General features: G+C 37.5%; 1 protein-coding gene across 2 annotated transcripts in view; it reads right to left on the bottom strand.

Annotated features, from left to right (window-relative positions):
• LOC136239594 (SH3 domain-containing protein 19-like) overlaps positions 1-18,423 on the bottom strand; it is a 68,329-nt gene that overhangs the window by 38,929 nt on the left and 10,977 nt on the right. The window contains exons 8-12 of one of the 2 annotated variants that reach the window (XM_066030354.1): positions 10,609-10,682; positions 9,472-9,567; positions 8,427-8,486; positions 7,189-7,287; positions 1,617-1,715 (exon numbers count right to left, since the gene is read on the bottom strand). In XM_066030354.1, coding sequence (XP_065886426.1) covers positions 1,617-1,715; positions 7,189-7,287; positions 8,427-8,486; positions 9,472-9,567; positions 10,609-10,682 — 428 coding nt within the window. The remainder of the gene's footprint in view (positions 1-1,616; positions 1,716-7,188; positions 7,288-8,426; positions 8,487-9,471; positions 9,568-10,608; positions 10,683-18,423) is intronic. The other variant, XM_066030355.1, reaches the window with a different exon arrangement.

Raw genomic sequence — 18,423 nt, 5'->3', positions numbered from 1 at the left:
ACAAAATATTATGAAAATTATGAAGAATAGTGTATGAACATAATGGCGAAGTTCAGGTTCACAAGTCTGAAATACACTTACTGTTTTCCCTTTTCACCTGATATGTACTTACTATTAGACCTATACTCCTTGCAAAGAACCACCATAGGGTTGTTTCGAGTTGAAGGATGCTTTTCAAGGTGGTTTTAGGTGTGCGTTATATTAGGTATTTTGTAAAAAAACATGGGCAATCCCTAATATGAACCCACTATCGTGGTTCATGACAAAGCTTTCTGTTGTAGAAGGTCTGTAATTAATACACAGCTACATACGTACTATGTATATGTACTTGTACCAATTACAAGTGTAAGGAAATACTTACAATTAAAATTGCTTAAATAAGGGGGATTGTCACCTGTAGCCAAAGTGCAAATTTACCTACTAAATAATTATTAATAAACCAGCATCAGGGTATGTATTATGTAAGACCAGAAGCGCATCAAATCCTATGGACAAGGGAGTGTGTAACTCTATACATCATTCTTACGCGCAACAGGGATACACTGAACGGGCTGCAACTCCATCATCTTGTGTGAAGGTAGCAAAGCTGCTTCGATAGGAAGATCGTTGAGTCAAAGGTAAAGCTTGGAATAATCGAGCAGAGTATAATTTTGCGTAATTATCTGTGCTACTATCCTCTGTCATGCCATTGAACTTTGTTTCCATAGCTTTGCTTCATCGCAGCGGAAATGTGACGTACTCAAGCATGCGCCTCCACATAATATCTAATTAGGAAATTTTTAAAAGTTACTTATTATATATAGTACATGGTCATGTTTGAATTTTGTTGTTTACGGAGTTACATACTCCAGATTCGATGTACTCCTGGTAGGACATGATGCCATAATGTACACGATTTTGCATATTCCAATGATAAAGCTGTAACCAGTTACGTATATCAAGCAAAACTAATGGAGTGCCAAGTAGACTTTACAAATCACCAGAACTACAGTATAACCCTATAAATGTACAAAACATACGTACATGTTCCACAATTATTGTGATGTCATGTCCTATGCACTACTCCTCCCCCCCTCCAGCATGATACTAAAATTGCACTTCATGTGATGGTCCCCCTTGTTTAGGTACGTACTTCAATTGTACTAGCTTATAAAATCGCAACATCTGGCACCATTTTAATTTTATTTTCTCTGATCCAGTACGCGTTATGGAAGTTCATGAATAATTAATATTATAGTTAATGAGTAGGTATAAGTAGAAAAATTTGTACTGTATGAGGCCATAATTGTTACAGTAATTAGTATGACAAAACGTGCATCCATACGTATGCTAATTTAGCAATGTAGCTGTTTAGCATCATTTAGTTAGATAGTTAGGAGAAAATTCCACTAAACAATTTTCTTTTAAATTTCGTGGCAACTTGTTGGAGGCATTTTGGGTCACGCTGAAGGCAAATTTGAGCTTGACTATACCTATCCACTGTCAAGATGTGGTAAGATATTATTAGATTGGTTTCTGGTCATTACATTAAGAGAAAGTGCAGATCTCTACAATACATCACTACTGTATGATAAAAAGTATGTCATTACGCACACTGTAGCTAATTATAAACGTACAGATCTTTTAGCAACCTCTGGTGGTTTTCGTGATTGCTGATCATCACTCCCTTTGTCTTCTGGGTGTCCTTGCGATGATGGTTCTTCTGATGAACGTTTCTATTGATATAAAAGTTTTATTTAAATATTTGTTAACATTATGCAAATTTTTGAGGACTTCTAATAGAACACACATAAATTTTGGGCAGGTAATAAATTTAATATACTCCGCCTACTCCATGCCTTCAGGCATATTATAGCATATGCTCTAAATATATCTATAGGTTTATCCGATGAGTACGCATTCCTACTGCAATATGCAGTGATGTAATGGGGCACTAATTGTGTCACGTGAGGATGCATGGTTGCCATCATGTTAGTATTATCAGGAAAGATCCAGCCACTTTTACCCAGCCATGGAAGTGGTAACTAATTTGAATGTAATGTAAAATAGAGTCTAAAGCAGTTATACAGGAATAATGTGGAATTTATAAGTACAGGAATAATGTGGAACTTATAAGTACACAGGCCCTTAGTAGTGCCCTCGCTTCGCTCGTGTGCTATAGCCTTCGAGTTAAGCATTTGTACCTCTCACCCAGTATACGCTATCCCTTAAATTAATCATCTCCTTATAAATTAGCACACAGCATGCTAAGCTTTGTTTTCTCGTCTTGAGCAGCAAATTTGTTTTTTATAATTCACCAATCATTTTATAATTCATCAATTACATTGCTAAGGAAGCATACCTCACAAATTATGTATGTTCTCAACTTATCAGCTGTTTTATACATGTAGTTTGTCTATATATCTATTGTTCAAACCAGGGACTTCTACATCGCTGTTCACCTCACTTAATTTCTACTTTATATATACTTTAAAAAAATTCTAGTTCAAATAATAATTATATGGGAACAACAATACATGGAGTATATAGAATTTATATCAACTTGCATTTGGGTCATTCCATGTCAAATCAACAAGGAATTTAGGGTCACCTCTCGGATTTTGACGAAACTTGGTGTGTTTGTAGTACCTGTGGTGCTTATCACTCATGCAAATTTTTAGCTCCATACATTCCATAGCTTCTGATTTATGACCACAAATATTTTGAATATTTCATGAAAATTTGGTCTACAGCTGTATCTCTGGTTACAAAATCAACTGCAACTTTGTACTGTGTAAATATTTTAAACACAGTTTTCACTGATGGAGGACTGTTAATTGACCTTTCCAGTGATCCCTAAATTATGGGATATCTACTTAATTATGGTTCAAAAGTACTTCATTGAAAACTTTAATTCTTTATATTTTGAAAAATGCTGCTTGGAATTTTTCACATTCTTTTGTGAATAATGACTGGGTCATAGTCTATGTTAGATAAAATTTTTGTGGTGGGACCACAATGGGCTCAAGAGATATAATGAATTATGTTGTGGTATGTGGAGGAATTTGCAGGCTATTATTGCTGTATTGGAGTGTACACCTCCAATAACCACTCACAACAAGGCCATGCCAAGTTTGTCTTACAGAGTGAAGGTGTCTAGGTACATTGAAACCTGTATTAAAGACCACCTGTATTGAAAGACCACCTGTATTGAAAGACCACCTGTATTGAAAGACCATCTATAAGCTGCAGCTAATTTATACTTTAATTTGATCTTAATGTATAGCACCAAAGCATCAGTCTTTTCTAGCAAATCCTAAAATGGTCCTTATTAGACAGGTTGACTATAAATGAGATCATCATGCGTCCATAAACACATTAATGTTGTACCATCTCCTCAGTTATACCTTATTTATTAAGTAAAATCTCGCCATAGTGCACTTACATACATATCCCCACTCTACACTATTCAAGTTACATACATGGCTGCATAGGTACAACAGACCTCCTCAAAAAGGATATCTGGGTACCTTGATAGCCTCATGATCTCACTTTATAATTGTACGTACATTTTGGACCCAAGACAAGTCTGTGGTTTCTCAAAAATGAACACTTTATCAATGGTCCAGGGAATAGAATAGTTACACTGTACATAGTAGATGCATTACATGTACCAAGAGTTTTTATATTATTAACACTTATTTGCACCTCAATGCGTGATTTATAGTACTGTAATTACTAAAATTAATGGTTTTTCAAAGTATTTCGTGTTCACGTTACTGAAGATCAGTACAGGTAAATGTTAAATATGTGGTCAACATGTTTACTTCCTACATGAGTATGTGTATGAATTTATGACTTGATCTTCAAAGTGGTCGTGAATGTAAAGTAATGTAGTACTTAATTTCACACATTGAGGTACAATTAATGCATGTACGTATATGGCAAAATCCCTCCATTGTTAGGAACATAATAAAGTGCTCATATTACAGAAGCTACAGAAGTGTCTTGGTCCAAATGTATGTGCACCGCTATAGAGTGGGAATACAGTGTATAAACAGGTGTCCTGGTTATCAAGGTATCCCTTCTGAGGAGTTCTGTTGTATCACTTGTATGTATCTATGCAGCCACATATGCAACTTACATATGGCTAAATCCACTACAGTGGGATTCAACTTAATAAAGAAGATACTTGTAAAGAGATGGTACAACATTTACATGATGTTTAGGGACACGTGGTGGTCAGATCTATAATTTATAGTCAACCTGTCTAATAAGGACCATTTTTGGATTTGCTAGAAAGGGTTGATGCTTTTGTGCTATACATTAAAGAAGTATAATTTAACTGCAGCATATTGGTGGCCTTTCAATACAGGTGGTCACTAATACAGGTTGCAATGTACCTAGACACCTTCACTCTGTAAGACAAACTTGGCATGGCCTTGTTGTGAGTGGTTATTGGAGGTGTACACTCCAATACAGTAATAATAGCCTGCAAATTCCACCGCATACCACATCATAATTCATTATATCTCTTGAGCCCATTGTGGTCCCACCACAAAAATTTTAACAAACATAGACTATGACCCAATCATTATTCACAAAAGAATGTGAAAAATTTCAAGCAGCATTTTTCAAAATATAAAGGATTAAAATTTTCAATAAAGTATTTTTGAACCATAATTAAGTAGATATCCCATAATTTAGGGATCACTGGAAAGGTCAATCAACAGTCTTCCATCAGAGAAAATTGTGTTTAAAAATATTTACACAGAACAAAGTTGCAGTCAATTTTATAACTAGAGATGGACCAAATTTTCATGAAATATTCAAAATATTTGTGGTCATAAATCAGAAACTATGGAATGTATGGAGCTAAAAATTTGTATGAGTGATAAGCACCACAGGTACTACAAACACACCAAGTTTCGTCAAAATCCGAGAGGTGACCCTAAATTCCTTGTTGATTTGACATGGAATGACCCATTTGCTGAACTTTTTGGTGCCACTTTTTATACACTATAAGCTCTTGAACATAATCACTTTAAAACCATAATTTTTAACATATAATATAGGCTTGAAGTTTGAGCATTGCATAATAACTAACAGAGAGATAGTAAGTTAGGCATAAAACTTGAGGTGGTAAAAAAAGAGGGAGTACTAAGTGAGATTATGATTATACCTTGCGGGAGGTGCTGGCATCAAGGTTTTCTATCCCAGAACAGCCATTATTCTAATGGCTTTCACTGTAGCTAGGTCAAGTCACTATTCCAAAGTTGTCTATAATTAAAATGGTGGCATGAAAAGTGTAAAAAAATTGTCACTACTAGATGCCATCACACCTTGGGAAGTCGGTTTAATCCCAATTGCCCCCAACTACACACGGACTTGATTATAGATACAGAGGAGCACCAAATGGACTTGGTTGTAGGCTTTGCTAGTGACTTGGCCTAGCTACCAGCCAGAAGAAAGCTGTTAGGATAAGGGAGGAACTCGCTGCTCATAATCCAGGGATAGAGCTTCTGATGCCAGCACTAGCTATCCATATGGTTTTCCAAGTGGTTTCCTTCAGCCACTCTGGTCCATTAACCAGACACGAATGGGACTGTATTTTTAGCACTGTTTAAATATATTAGCAAAAAAAGTGAAAAGAAATAATGTCCAGATGTAATTCCCTGGCCTCAGATCCCTGAGTTAACAGACCAATTAATGCTCTATTGACAGGTCAATTAGGTCTACACTGTACAATACAGGTTGAGCAGAAATGTTATATTTCTATCACAGAATAGTGCACTGGAATGGTGGCATGGTGGAATGGAAGAGTGCATTGGTATAATCCCACTTAGACTCCCACATTATAAAAGCCATCTTTCTACATGTATGAATAAAGACTACATCAAGATTTATACAGTACTTACACCACTATCTCACTGTCTACAGTAGGTGTCAATATCGACTCTCAGCTGACTTGGAATGACCATAAAAATACAATTACAAAGAAGGCTAAAACTGTTAAGGGCTATTTGCATCGAAACCTGTTCTCTTATCCGACTGAGGTCAAATTCAAACTGTTATAAGAGCCTAGTAAAACCAATATTAGAATATACATCGGTAGTCTGGGAACCACATACTGTAAGTTGTATAACATCTGTTTAAAAAAAACACAAAGGTATGTGGCATGATTTATTTGTGGTGACTATTCTAGGTATTCCAGCATATCTGACATGTTAGAATCCTTGCTGTTACCCACACTGTACCAACATAGAGATACAGTACACAATACTATTGTACACCAGCTTGTTGATGAATCAGTACCAGAATTAGGCTTGTGGGAATTATGCTCAAAATTTTCATCAGTATTCTATTCCGAATTTCTTCAAGAAAGTTAACATTATGCTTTTATTATTCCCAAAATGCACTCGTCATTCTCAAAATTATTCACTTTACTTTTGTAATTAAATTGTACAGCAAGACTTTGAAACAGTGAAAACTGCTAAATCTAACTGCATCAATTTGTCAGAAAATCTCTCTTTGCTAGCAAGATGTTTAGTGACTAGTATGAGGAGTAATGAACTGTTCTGTGCTGATTGCTCTATTAGAGTAAGTGACTGCTCTATTAGAGTATCTCGATCTTGATATATTTCTATGCCAATTATACTCTAAAACCACATCAAAATGCTGGAATAATGCTCAATTTTTATCCATCATTATTCCCAACTTATTATTCAGGCATAATTCCCGCATCCCAAACCAGAATGCTATTTAACCTCAATTTTGTGGAATACCCATGGTGAGTTATTCAGTGACAGAATATTGACGTTTATAAATAATTCCTTCTTTCCGTCATCAACAATACTCTGGAATGCCCTCCCAACACATGTCACTGAAGCTAAATGTATAAATGTATAGCAAAGTTAAACTAAATTGTTTCAATTTAAAATCTGTTGAGCACTTACACTCTGTACAGAGGTATGCACAATAATAAAATATTTGAAAAATGTCGCTGTACACAAAGAGAAAGGACAGGACGGTGGATAGTGGAACTACATACACTGTACAAGGTGCTAAAAGTAAGAAATAAGATGACCAGTTTGTATGATATATTGCACATTCACAAGGGCATCACAAAATTCACAAATGCTCTCGTCAACGAATGCTAACAACATGATCTTACGAACACTGTCAAAACACAATATGTACTGTACATACCAATTTAGAAGGATCAACTGAGTAAGCTGGCCGCAGTGGAGGCTTTTTCTTGTCTTGTGGCAGTGCAGGTTTTGCAGGAGCCAATTTTGCATTTGATTTCTATATAAAGTTGCAACAGGCTGTATAACCATATGTCACTACAACACTAATATTAACTATACTGGAGAAATTCATTACGAATTTCAATTCAGCAGATTTGTATGCAACTCTTGTATCAAACAGTACTGTTTAGTAAATACAATAGTGCTGTTTAGTAGGGTTCCCCCTAAAGTGATATACACCACTAAAAATGCTGTGTATAAAAACCATCATAAATATATATATGGGACAAAAATCACCTTTACAGAATAGCCTTACTATGTTTAACATCAAATATAGCAGAAAACACTTACACTTGCATGCAGCCAGATATAGAATTGTCAAAACCTGTATTTTTGTCTGCTACTGTACCTGTCTGCCTCCACAGTCGCAAGGCTAGAGGCCAAATGAAGCAGTGTATTGCTACCATTTTACGCCACAACAGACTCACTGGTGGGACAATGTGCCTTTTGTGGTTCCCGAATATCTGCCTTCTGCACTTTGCCATTCCTTTTATCTTCAATTAAATGGTCGTCTTCTAGATCTTCTTCATGCCAGGAAACCATACCAAGGTTTAATTTTTTGTATCAACATAAAGGAGTGTATTCAGATGCTACATAACTAAATGAGGTGACTATAGTATTCTTGGTAGTATCGAGTAGCAGCTACAGTGTAGGCTGGGCTTATAAATGATCGCACTGGGCCACCCCCCTCCCACAAAATAATCAAAACACGCTACCTAACCTCCAATGATCATTGCTGAGGCCACACCCTGCTCCATAGAAGATAAGGTATTGTACCACGTCCCCTAGCTTTATCTACTACGTAGTACTGTAGCAAGATCGAGATACTTTAACACAGCAGTCAAAAAGTAGGGTTCCAGCAATAAAAAGTAGGCTATGAGGTGGAAAATCCCTGCTTGGCATTGTAGCAATGTGGGAACCTACTTAATAGATGGTGAAAACATGCCAATTCAGGGATTTTCCTACTTTGCTACAATGCCAAGTAGGGGTTTCCCTCATAGCTACCATCATATCTTGTTTCATTACTTTTCATTGCTGGAACCCTACTTCATTTTTACATTAATAACTTCTTATTACACTTATTACACTATGTACACTGTATATGAATTGTGTGTGCAACAAGTACAATATGCATACCGTTCTCTTCCTGGGAACAGGTTCAGAATCCTGCTCCTCGTGTGAATGTTGTAAATCATCCTACATATACAAACACAGATAAAATGGTTATTAAACATTTGTATTTAACGTCCTATAAGTTCCTGGTAGATATACGTTAGGGTTCTATCTATTCTTGATACAGTACATACAATAGTATCGGTAACTAGTTTAATTTTTCTTTGATACATGACAACCCTATGTGCACAACAAATGGTAGCCATTTACCAGATTAACCAAAAAACCAAAGGGTATATTTTTCTAGGTACAGTATAGGTGCAATGGGGAATTGCTCCATCTAAAATGCCTTTGCTCCCTATAAGTCTCAGTTAAGAAGCACTAGCCTTTAGTAGTGTTAAAATTGGTAGTTAAAAGTCACTGGATTCAATTTCATGAAGGCCATGTTGCTGGAAAGGGGCATTGCCTAGGCTCCACAGTCTACCATAAAAGTCAATAGTATATTTTCCAAGCAAACATCCCCTCTTGACAACCTTATTTTGCCCGCACTGAATTAACATTCTAGAAAAACAGTTCAGTCGATTACATTCAATGCACTTAACAATATTTCTCAGAAAATCAGTTTTCCCATATCTATATAGCTAGTACCACAAACAAGGAAAATTTTGCTGGGTGAAAGTTTTGTGGTTAAAGCTTACTGAGACTATTTGCGGTGAAAGTTTCGCAGCAATCATAGCATGTAGTACACATAAAACTAATAATTTAGCAGGGAATGTGGTTTGCTTCGAAACCACGAAATTTCACCAAGCGAAAGATTCCCCGTTTACGGTAAATAGTATAATGTGATAACCCTTTCTGCTAGTCCAATTTTAAAATCTACCTGTAGGGCTTTGCTGCAGACTTTAATTTTCTCCTGTAATGGTATGACAGTAATGCAAAAAGTTGCTAATACAAAATTAAACCGACAATTGACTCATCAACCTAGTGGAAATATGTTCTACTGACCTAAATCTTTCATTGAGGTCATGAATGTAATGCAACTGCTAGCCTACACATGTACTGTACATACCTCTTCATGTTGTTCACTCTTAGACCTAGATTTTATTGCAGGACGACCCTTAATAGATGGCGGTCTAACAGGCTTGTCACTAGGTCCAGTTTGATCCTGCACAACAATACACACTGATATGAACTTGTCTACTTTTAATATGTGACAAGTAATACTGTAGGGATTTTAAGTTCGATTATAGAAAAGAAAGTAGGAAAACGAGGGAGGTCGTGCAGATATACTAGACCTTCCTTGTTTCCCTACTTTTTTCTATGATCCCTAATCAAACTTAAAATTCCTACTACTTGTTTGTTACTTTTTTTTGTAACACTATAATGACTTGTACATGCACCCATGCATACCGCATCAAAAGAAAGGATGGCATCATAGTTAATGCTTCATCTGCATGTGTGCCCTAGCTATCAATTACTGACTCGAAGGTGAAGTAGCCATTGCATTTCGCTTTCAGCCCGTTAGTCATCACAAAATACGGATGATTCACGTGCCCCAATTATCAATTACTGACTCTAAAGTAAAGTGACCATTATATATATATATATATGCTTCACTTTCACCTATTTTCAGCCTGTTACACAGTGATACAAAAGAGGAACAGTATTAGAAGTACCTATACAATCACCATAGAAAATACGAATGATTCCCAACTACGAATGTAGGGAAGCTATGCACCGCACTACTGAAAATCAACACCTTGGGCTGTCAGCGAAAAGATTGAAATGGGACACAAAGCAGTTAAGTCCATAATGCGTGCATTGTACGTACTGTGGTATGCCAAAAGACATGTCTCAGGACAAAGCGAAGTTGAACAGTGAAAAAAAAATCAAGCCTGTAGCCTTAGCCATTATCAAGTTACACTCGCCTGAAGGTGATCATCAGGCAGGTAGGCAGGTGGGCAGGCAGGCAGGTAGGCAGTTAGTAGAAGATTCCATTGAATAATTTTGTAACAATCTATTGGAAGCACTTTTGGGCTAACCAATACTGTCAAGGTGCCAGGATGGCATTGTGAAGCTGGTTTGGGGTGATATTTTTGGCCAGAAAACCGAACTTTCATAATCCCTAATACACAGTACCGTACTGTATGATTTAATCACAGACATACTTGTACAGTTGAACGGATACAAATAAATATTTACTTACAGGAATTGCATCGTGACTAGTTCTCTTCTTTGCCACAGGTCTTTCCAATGAAGAGGATTTTGTCAATTCAGCATCTAATACACAGTGTAAAGGTATTATAAATATTAACACAAAATAATGTGAATCAATAACAGTTGAATGGGGTTGAAAATATCATGGTATGATATATCTAATCAAAAACAGCCAAGTTGTAAAAAAAGGTGCGGCCCCCAAAAAGGCCATGGTGAAAAAAGATGTGAAATCCAAGGTGGCAGCCAAGAAATGGCTGTGATGGTAGGTTAATGGTAAAAATTTTAATAACGACAATTCAGGTGAATTTGGTGCCAAGACCAAGCGGCACCAAATTCACCTGAATTGTCGTTATTAAAATTTTTACCATTAACCTACCATCACTGCCATTTCTTGGCTGCCACCTTGGATTTCACATCTTTTTTCACCATGGCCTTTTTGGGGGCCGCACCTTTTTTTACAGCTTGGCTGTTCTTGATTAGATATCACTTCTTTTTGTATTTGTATACTGCAAAGCCGGCCTATGGCTGGCTTTGGGGCTTTTTTAACCCATGTGTTTTTTTATTTACCACATGAAGAAGAAAAAACTTACAGAAGATTTTTAATACTTCAATTATTTTTGATTTTATTAGTAATTATACAAATTATATACATATATTTATTACATGCCCATTATTCCCCACAGGATATTTTTTAGCAGCTAATCTCTCTACTGGGTGACTTAAAATATAGCTGAACTATATACAGGATGGTTTTTTTGTAGCTGAACTCTCTACAAGGTGACCTCTTCTAGCTGATTTTTCTACAGGGTGATTTGTTTCTAGCTGAAATCTCTACAGGTTATTTGTTTGCAGCTAAACTCTCTACATCCATGGTGGTTTCTTTGTAGCTGAACTCTCTACAAGGTGATTTCTTCTAGCTGAACTCTCTACAGGGTGATTTCTTTGTAGCTGAACTCTCTACATGATGGTTTCTTTGTAGCTGAACTCTATACAAAGTGACTTCTTTTAGCTGATCCCTCTACAGGGTGATTTGTTTGCAGCTGAACTCTTTAGGTGGTGATTTCTTTGTAGCTGAACTCTCTCCAAGGTGACCTCTTCTAGCTGATCTCTCTACAGGGTGATTTGTTTCTAGCTGAACTCTCTACAGGTGATTTGTTTGCAGCTAAACTCTATCTAATCCAAAACAGCCAAGCTGTAAAAAAAGTGTGTGGCCCTCAAAAAGGCTATGGTGAAAAAAGATGTGAAATCCAAGGTGGCGGCCAAGAAATGGCTGTGATGGTAGGCTAATGGTAAAAATTTTAATAACGACAATTCAGGTGAATTTTTGTGCCGCTTGGTCTTGGCAAAAAATTCACCTAAATTGCCGTTATTAAAATTTTTTACCATTAACCTACCATCACAGCCATTTCTTGGCTGCCACCTTGGATTTCACATCTTTTTTCACCATAGCCTTTTTGAGGGGCGCACACTTTTTTTACAGCTTGGCTGTTTTGGATTAGATTTCACTTCTTTTTGTATTTGTATACCCCAAAGCAGATGTACTTTAAATATTTCTGATTTTATCAGTAAATGTACAAATTATATATATAATACATATATTTATTACAGAACTCTCCATGGTGGTTTCTTTGTAACTGAACACTCTACAAAGTGACTTCTTCTTGCTGATCTCTCTACAGGGTGAATTGTTTGTAGCTGAACAATCTACAAGGTAACTTCTTCTAGCTGATCTCTCTACAGGGTGGTTTGTTTGTAGCTGAATCCTGTGCAGGTGATTTGTTTGCAGCTGAACTCTTTACACAATGGTTTCTTTGTAGCTGAACTCTCTACAAGGTAACTTCTTCTAACTGATCTTTCTACAGGGCAATTTGTTTGTGGCTGAATTTTCTACAGGGTGATTTCTTTGCAGCTGAACTCTCTACATGGTGGTTTCTTTGTAACTGAACTCTCTACAAGGTAATTTCTTCTAGCTGATCTCTCTACAGGGAGATTTGCTTGTAGCTGAACTCTCTACAGGTGATTTGTTTGCAGCTGAACTCTCTACATGATGGTTTCTTTGTAGCTGAACTCTCCACTAGGTAACTTCTTCTAGCTGATCTTTCTACAGGGTGATTTGTTTGTAGCTGAACTCTCTACAAGGTAACTTCTTCTAGCTGATCTCTCTACAGAGAGATTTGTTTGTAGCTGAACGCTCTACAGCTGATTTGTTTGCAGCTGAACTCTCTACATGATGGTTTCTTTGTAGCTGAACTCTCCACAAGGCAACTTCTTCTAGCTGATCTCTCTACAGAGAGATTTGTTTGTAGCTGAACTCTCTACAGGTGATTTGTTTGCAGCTGAACTCTCTACATGATGGTTTCTTTGTAGCTGAACTCTCTACAAGGTAACTTCTTCTAGCTGACCTTTCTACAGAGAGATTTGTTTGTAGCTGAACTCTCTACAGGTGATTTGTTTGCAGCTGAACTCTCTACAGGTGATTTGTTTGCAGCTGAACTCTCTACATGATGGTTTGTTTGCAGCTGAACTCTCTACATGATGGTTTCTTTGTAGCTGAACTCTCCTCAAGGTAACTTCTTCTAGCTGATCTCTCTACAGGGAGATTTGTTTGTAGCTGAACTCTCTACAGGTGATTTGTTTGCAGCTGAACTCTCTACATGATGGTTCTTTGAAGCTGAACTCTCTACAAGGTGACTTCTTCTAGGTAACCTTTCTACAGGGAGATTTGTTTGTAGCTGAACTCTCCACAGGTGATTTGTTTGCAGCTGAACTCTCTACATGATGGTTTCTTTGTAGCTGAACTCTCTACAAGGTAATTTCTTCTAGCTGATCTCTCTACAGAGAGATTTGTTTGTAGCTGAACTCTCTACAGGTGATTTGTTTGCAGCTGAACTCTCTACATGATGGTTTCTTTGTAGCTGAACTCTCTACAAGGTAACTTCTTCTAGTTGATCTCTCTACAGGATGACTTGTTTCTAGCTGAACTCTCGACAGGATGATCAGTTCATAGCTGAATTCTCTACATGGTAGTTTCTTTGTAGCTAAACTCTTTACAAGGTGACTTCTTCTAGCTGATCTCTCTATAGGGTGATTTGTTTGTAGCTAAACTATCTGCAGGGTGATTTGAACTCTCTACAAGGTGATGTTTTCTAGTTGATCTCTCTACTCAGTCTGGATGGCTTGTTTCTAGCTGAACTCTCTACAGTGTGATCTGTTAAGTTTCTACCTAATCTCTCTATAGAGTTACATCTTGTTTGTATAGCTGAACTCTTTTACATGGTGGTTTTTTGATTGGTTGCTGAACTCTCTCTCTACGGTGACTTGTTTGTACTACAGAGTGACTTGTTTGTAGCTGAACTCTCTACAGAGTGACTTACTTGTAGCTGAACATTGCATAAAGTAACTTGTTTGTAGCTGATCTAGATGAACTCTCTACTAGGTAGCTTTTTTGTAGCTGAACCCTTTACACAGTGACTTGTTTGTAGCTGAATTCTCTACAGAGTGACTTGTTTGTAGCTGAACTCTCTACAGAGTGACTTACTTGTAGCTGAACATTGCATAAAGTAACTTGTTTGTAGCTGATCTAGATGAACTCTCTACTAGGTAGCTTTTTTGTAGCTGAACCCTTTACGCAGTGACTTGTTTGTAGCTGAATTCTCTACAGAGTGACTTGTTGTAGCTGAACTCTCTACAAGGTGACTTGTTTATAGTTGAATTCTCTTCAGTGTGACTTATAATGTTCTGAATCTCTACAGCAACATATTTGTAGCTGAACTCTCTACAGGATGACTTGCTTGTAGCTGAATTGTCTATAAGATTAACTGTTTGTAGCTGAACTCCTACAGAATAACTTGCAATGCCATATAATTCTATAATGGAGTAAGTTATAAACGTAGCTGAATACTTTATTAAGGTGACTGTTCTATTAGAGTATCTCAATCTCGCATATGCTACACGTAGTTGGCTTTGGAATCATAACTCAGTGGTTTGTAATCCGATTATTCTGTACTACTGCAAGGACTTTCTATGATAATTATTCCAGCTACACACCAATTTTCAGCTCACTGTTCTAAGTGGTTTGCCTGGTAGGCGTGAAAACTAATAGTTTTTTATTCATAAAAGTCGATCGCGTAATTGTGACATAGGTTGAGTTTTGTGTCATATCTCGATGGCCTTTAACTGGATTCCTTTCAAACCACAAAAAGGCACTCCTACGATAGTTATTACTCCATCTACATAGCAATTTTCAGCTCATTCCTTCAAGCGGTTTACCCTGTGGGCGTGACAGACCTTCGACCTTATTTTACGCAAATAATCGGTCATAACTCCGTGAATGTTCATCGGATTCCTACCAAACTTGGTACTGAGATTCGCCTTAATGAGTCCTTTAAGTGTGCCAAATTTCAAGCATGCATTCGTGTTTTATTGCGGATTTTGCAAAGTGTGCGAAAAGAAGTAGAAGAAAAAAACGAAGAAAAAAAACCCAAACTTTGGCAGCTCGTATCTCGGAAATGGCTGGAGCGATTTTCTTCAAATTTGGTATGTGGACTCCCCTACCTAGCCGGCATTTCTGTAGTAACTTTGGTTTCAATAGGATAAGGAATCACGGAGCTACAAAGGTGTGAAAATCGCGATTACTTTCTTCCTGTAAATATACTCACGGTGTGGCGCGCCGGCTTCTTGGGCCGCATGACACACTACCGTGTGTCTTGATACATGGTGCTTTCTTTGTAGCTGAACTCTCTACATGATGGTTTCTTTGTAGCTGAACTCTCTACAAGGTAACTTCTTCTAGCTGATCCCTCTACAGGACGATTTATTTGTTGTTGAATTCTCTACACGGTAATTTGTTTGAGGCTGAACTCTCTACATGGCGGTTTCTTTGTAGCTGAACTCTCTACAAGAAGACTTTTTCTAGCTGAACTATATACAGAGTGATTTGTTTGCAGCTGAACTCTCTACATGATGGTTTCTTTGTAGTTGAACTCTCTATAAGGTGATCTATTCTAGCTGAACACTTTACATTGTGACTAGTTTCTAGCTGATCTCTCTACAGGGTGATTTGTTTGCAGCTGAAATCTCTACATGGTGATTTGCTTGTAGCTGAACTGCTTACATTGTGTCTAGTTTCTAGCTGATCTCCACAGGGTGATTTGTTTGTAGCTGATCTCTCTACAAGTTGATTTGTGTGAAGCTGATCTCTCTGCAGGTTGATTTGTTTGTAACTGATCTCTCTACAGGGCAATTTGTTTGTAGCTGAACTCTCTATAAGGTGATTTGATCTCTCTGCAGGTTGATTTGTTTGTAGCCGAACTCTCTAAAGGGTGATTTGCTTGTAGCTGATCTCCTTACATTGTGTCTAGTTTCTAGCTGATCTCCCTACAGGGTAATTTGTTTGTAGCTGATCTCTCTGCAGGTTGATTTGTTTGTAGCTGAAGTCTCTACAGGGTAATTTGTTTCTAGCTGATCTCTCTACAGGGTGATTTTTTGTAGCTGATCTCTCTGCAAGTTGATTTGTTTGTAGTCGATCTCTCTACAGGGTAATCTGTTTGTAGCTGAACTGTCTATAAGGTGATTTGTTTGTAGCTGATCTCTCTGCAGGTTGATTTGTTTTAGCTGAACTCTCTACAGGGTGATTTGTTTGTAGCTGATCTCTCTGCAGGTTGATTTGTTTGTAGCTGAAGTCTCTACAGGGTGATTTATTGTAGCTGACCTCTCTTCAGGGTGATTTTTTTCTAGCTGATCGCTCTACAGGTTGATTTGTTTGTAGCTGAAATCTCAACAGGGTGTATTGCTTGTAGCTGAACTCCTTACATTGTTTCTAGTTTCTAGATGATCTCTCTACAAGGTGATTTGTTTGTAATTGATCTCTCTGCATGTTGATTTGTTGTAGCTGAACTCTCTACAGGGTGATTTGTTTCTAGCTGATCTCTCTACAAGTTGATTTGTGTGTAGCTGATCTCTCTGCAAGTTGATTTGTTTGTAGTCGATCTCTCTACAGGGTAATTTGTTTGTAGCTGAACTGTCTATAAGGTGATTTGTTTGTAGCTGATCTCTCTGCAGGTTGATTTGTTTTAGCTGAACTCTCTACAAGTTGATTTGTGTGTAGCTGATCTCTCTGCAAGTTGATTTGTTTCTAGTCGATCTCTCTACAGGGTAATTTGTTTGTAGCTGAACTGTCTATAAGGTGATTTGTTTGTAGCTGATCTCTCTGCAGGTTGATTTGTTTTAGCTGAACTCTCTACAAGTTGATTTGTGTGTAGCTGATCTCTCTGCAAGTTGATTTGTTTGTAGTCGATCTCTCTACAGGGTAATTTGTTTGTAGCTGAACTGTCTATAAGGTGATATGTTTGTAGCTGATCTCTCTGCAGGTTGATTTGTTTTAGCTGAACTCTCTACAGGGTGATTTGTTTCGAGCTTATCTCTCTACAGGTTGATTTGTGTGTAACTGATCTCTCTACAAGCTGATTTGTTTGTAACTGATCTCTCTGCAGGTTGATTTGTTTCTAGCTGATCTCTGTACAAGTTGATTTGTTTGTTTCTGATCACTCTAAAGGTTGATTTGTTTGTAGCTGAACTCTCTGCAAAGTGTTTTGTTTGTAGCTGATCTCTCTACAGGGTAATTTGTTTGTAGCTGAACTCTCTGCACATTGACTTGTGTGTAGCTGAATCCTCTAGAGAGTGATTTAATTGTAGGTGAACTCTCTACAGGGTGCATGACTTGTTTATAACTGAACTCTCTTCAGTGTGACTTTTAATGTTCTGAATCTCTACAGTGATATAATTGTAGCTTAACTCTCCACAGGGTGACTTGCTTCTTGCTGAACTGTCTATAAGATTAACTGTTTGCAGCTGAAGTCCCTACAGAATAACTTGTAATGTAATAGAATTCTATAATGGAGTAAATAAATTAGCTGAATGCTCTATTAGGGTGACTGTTCTATTAGAGTATCTCGATCTTGCATTTGCTACACCGAGTTGGCTTTCGAATCATAACTCAGTGGTTTGTAATCCAATTCTTCTATACTACTGCAAGGACTTTCTATGAAGATTATTCCAGCTATACACCGATTTTCAGCTCATTGCTCTTAGCGGTTTGCCTAGTATGCGTAAAAACTAATACTTTTTTATTACTAAAAATCGATCGCGTAATTGTGACACAGGTTGGGTTTTGTGTCATATCTCCGTGGTCTTAATCTCGATTCCTTTCAAACCACCAAAAGGCACTCCTACGATGGTTACACCATCTACATAGCAATTTTCAATTCATTCCATGAAGCGGTGTACCCTGTAGGTGTGACATCAAATCGATCTTGTTTTACGCGAATAATCGGTCATAACTCCTGAACCATTCATCGGATTTGCACCAAATTTGATGCTAGGATTTTCCTTTGGACTCTCTTTCTGTGTGCCAAATTTCAAGGCGATCGGAGCACGCGTTTGCGTTTTATAGCAATTTTTGCAAGTGTGCAAAAAGACGAAGAAGAAAAAAAAACGAAGAAAAAAAAACGAAACTTTGGCCGCTCATATCTCGGAAATGGCTTGAGTAATTTCCTTCAAATTTGGAATGTAGACTCCCCTAGCTGGCGGGCAACTCTGCAACAAATTTGGTTTCAATTGGATAAGGTATCACCAAGATACAAAAGTGTGAAAATGACGTTTTCTTTCTTCTTGTCAATATACTCACGGTGTGGCGCGCCGGCTTCTTAGGCCGCACGACACACTATCGTGTGTCTTGATCTAATCCAAAACAGCCAAGCTGTAAAAAAAGAGTGCGGCCCTCAAAAAGGCTATGGTGAAAAAAGAT

This window comes from Dysidea avara, chromosome 11 (genome assembly GCF_963678975.1).
Source record: "Dysidea avara chromosome 11, odDysAvar1.4, whole genome shotgun sequence".
NCBI classification, from domain to species: domain Eukaryota; kingdom Metazoa; phylum Porifera; class Demospongiae; order Dictyoceratida; family Dysideidae; genus Dysidea; species Dysidea avara.
This window is presented reverse-complemented; position numbering and strand designations above follow the sequence as displayed.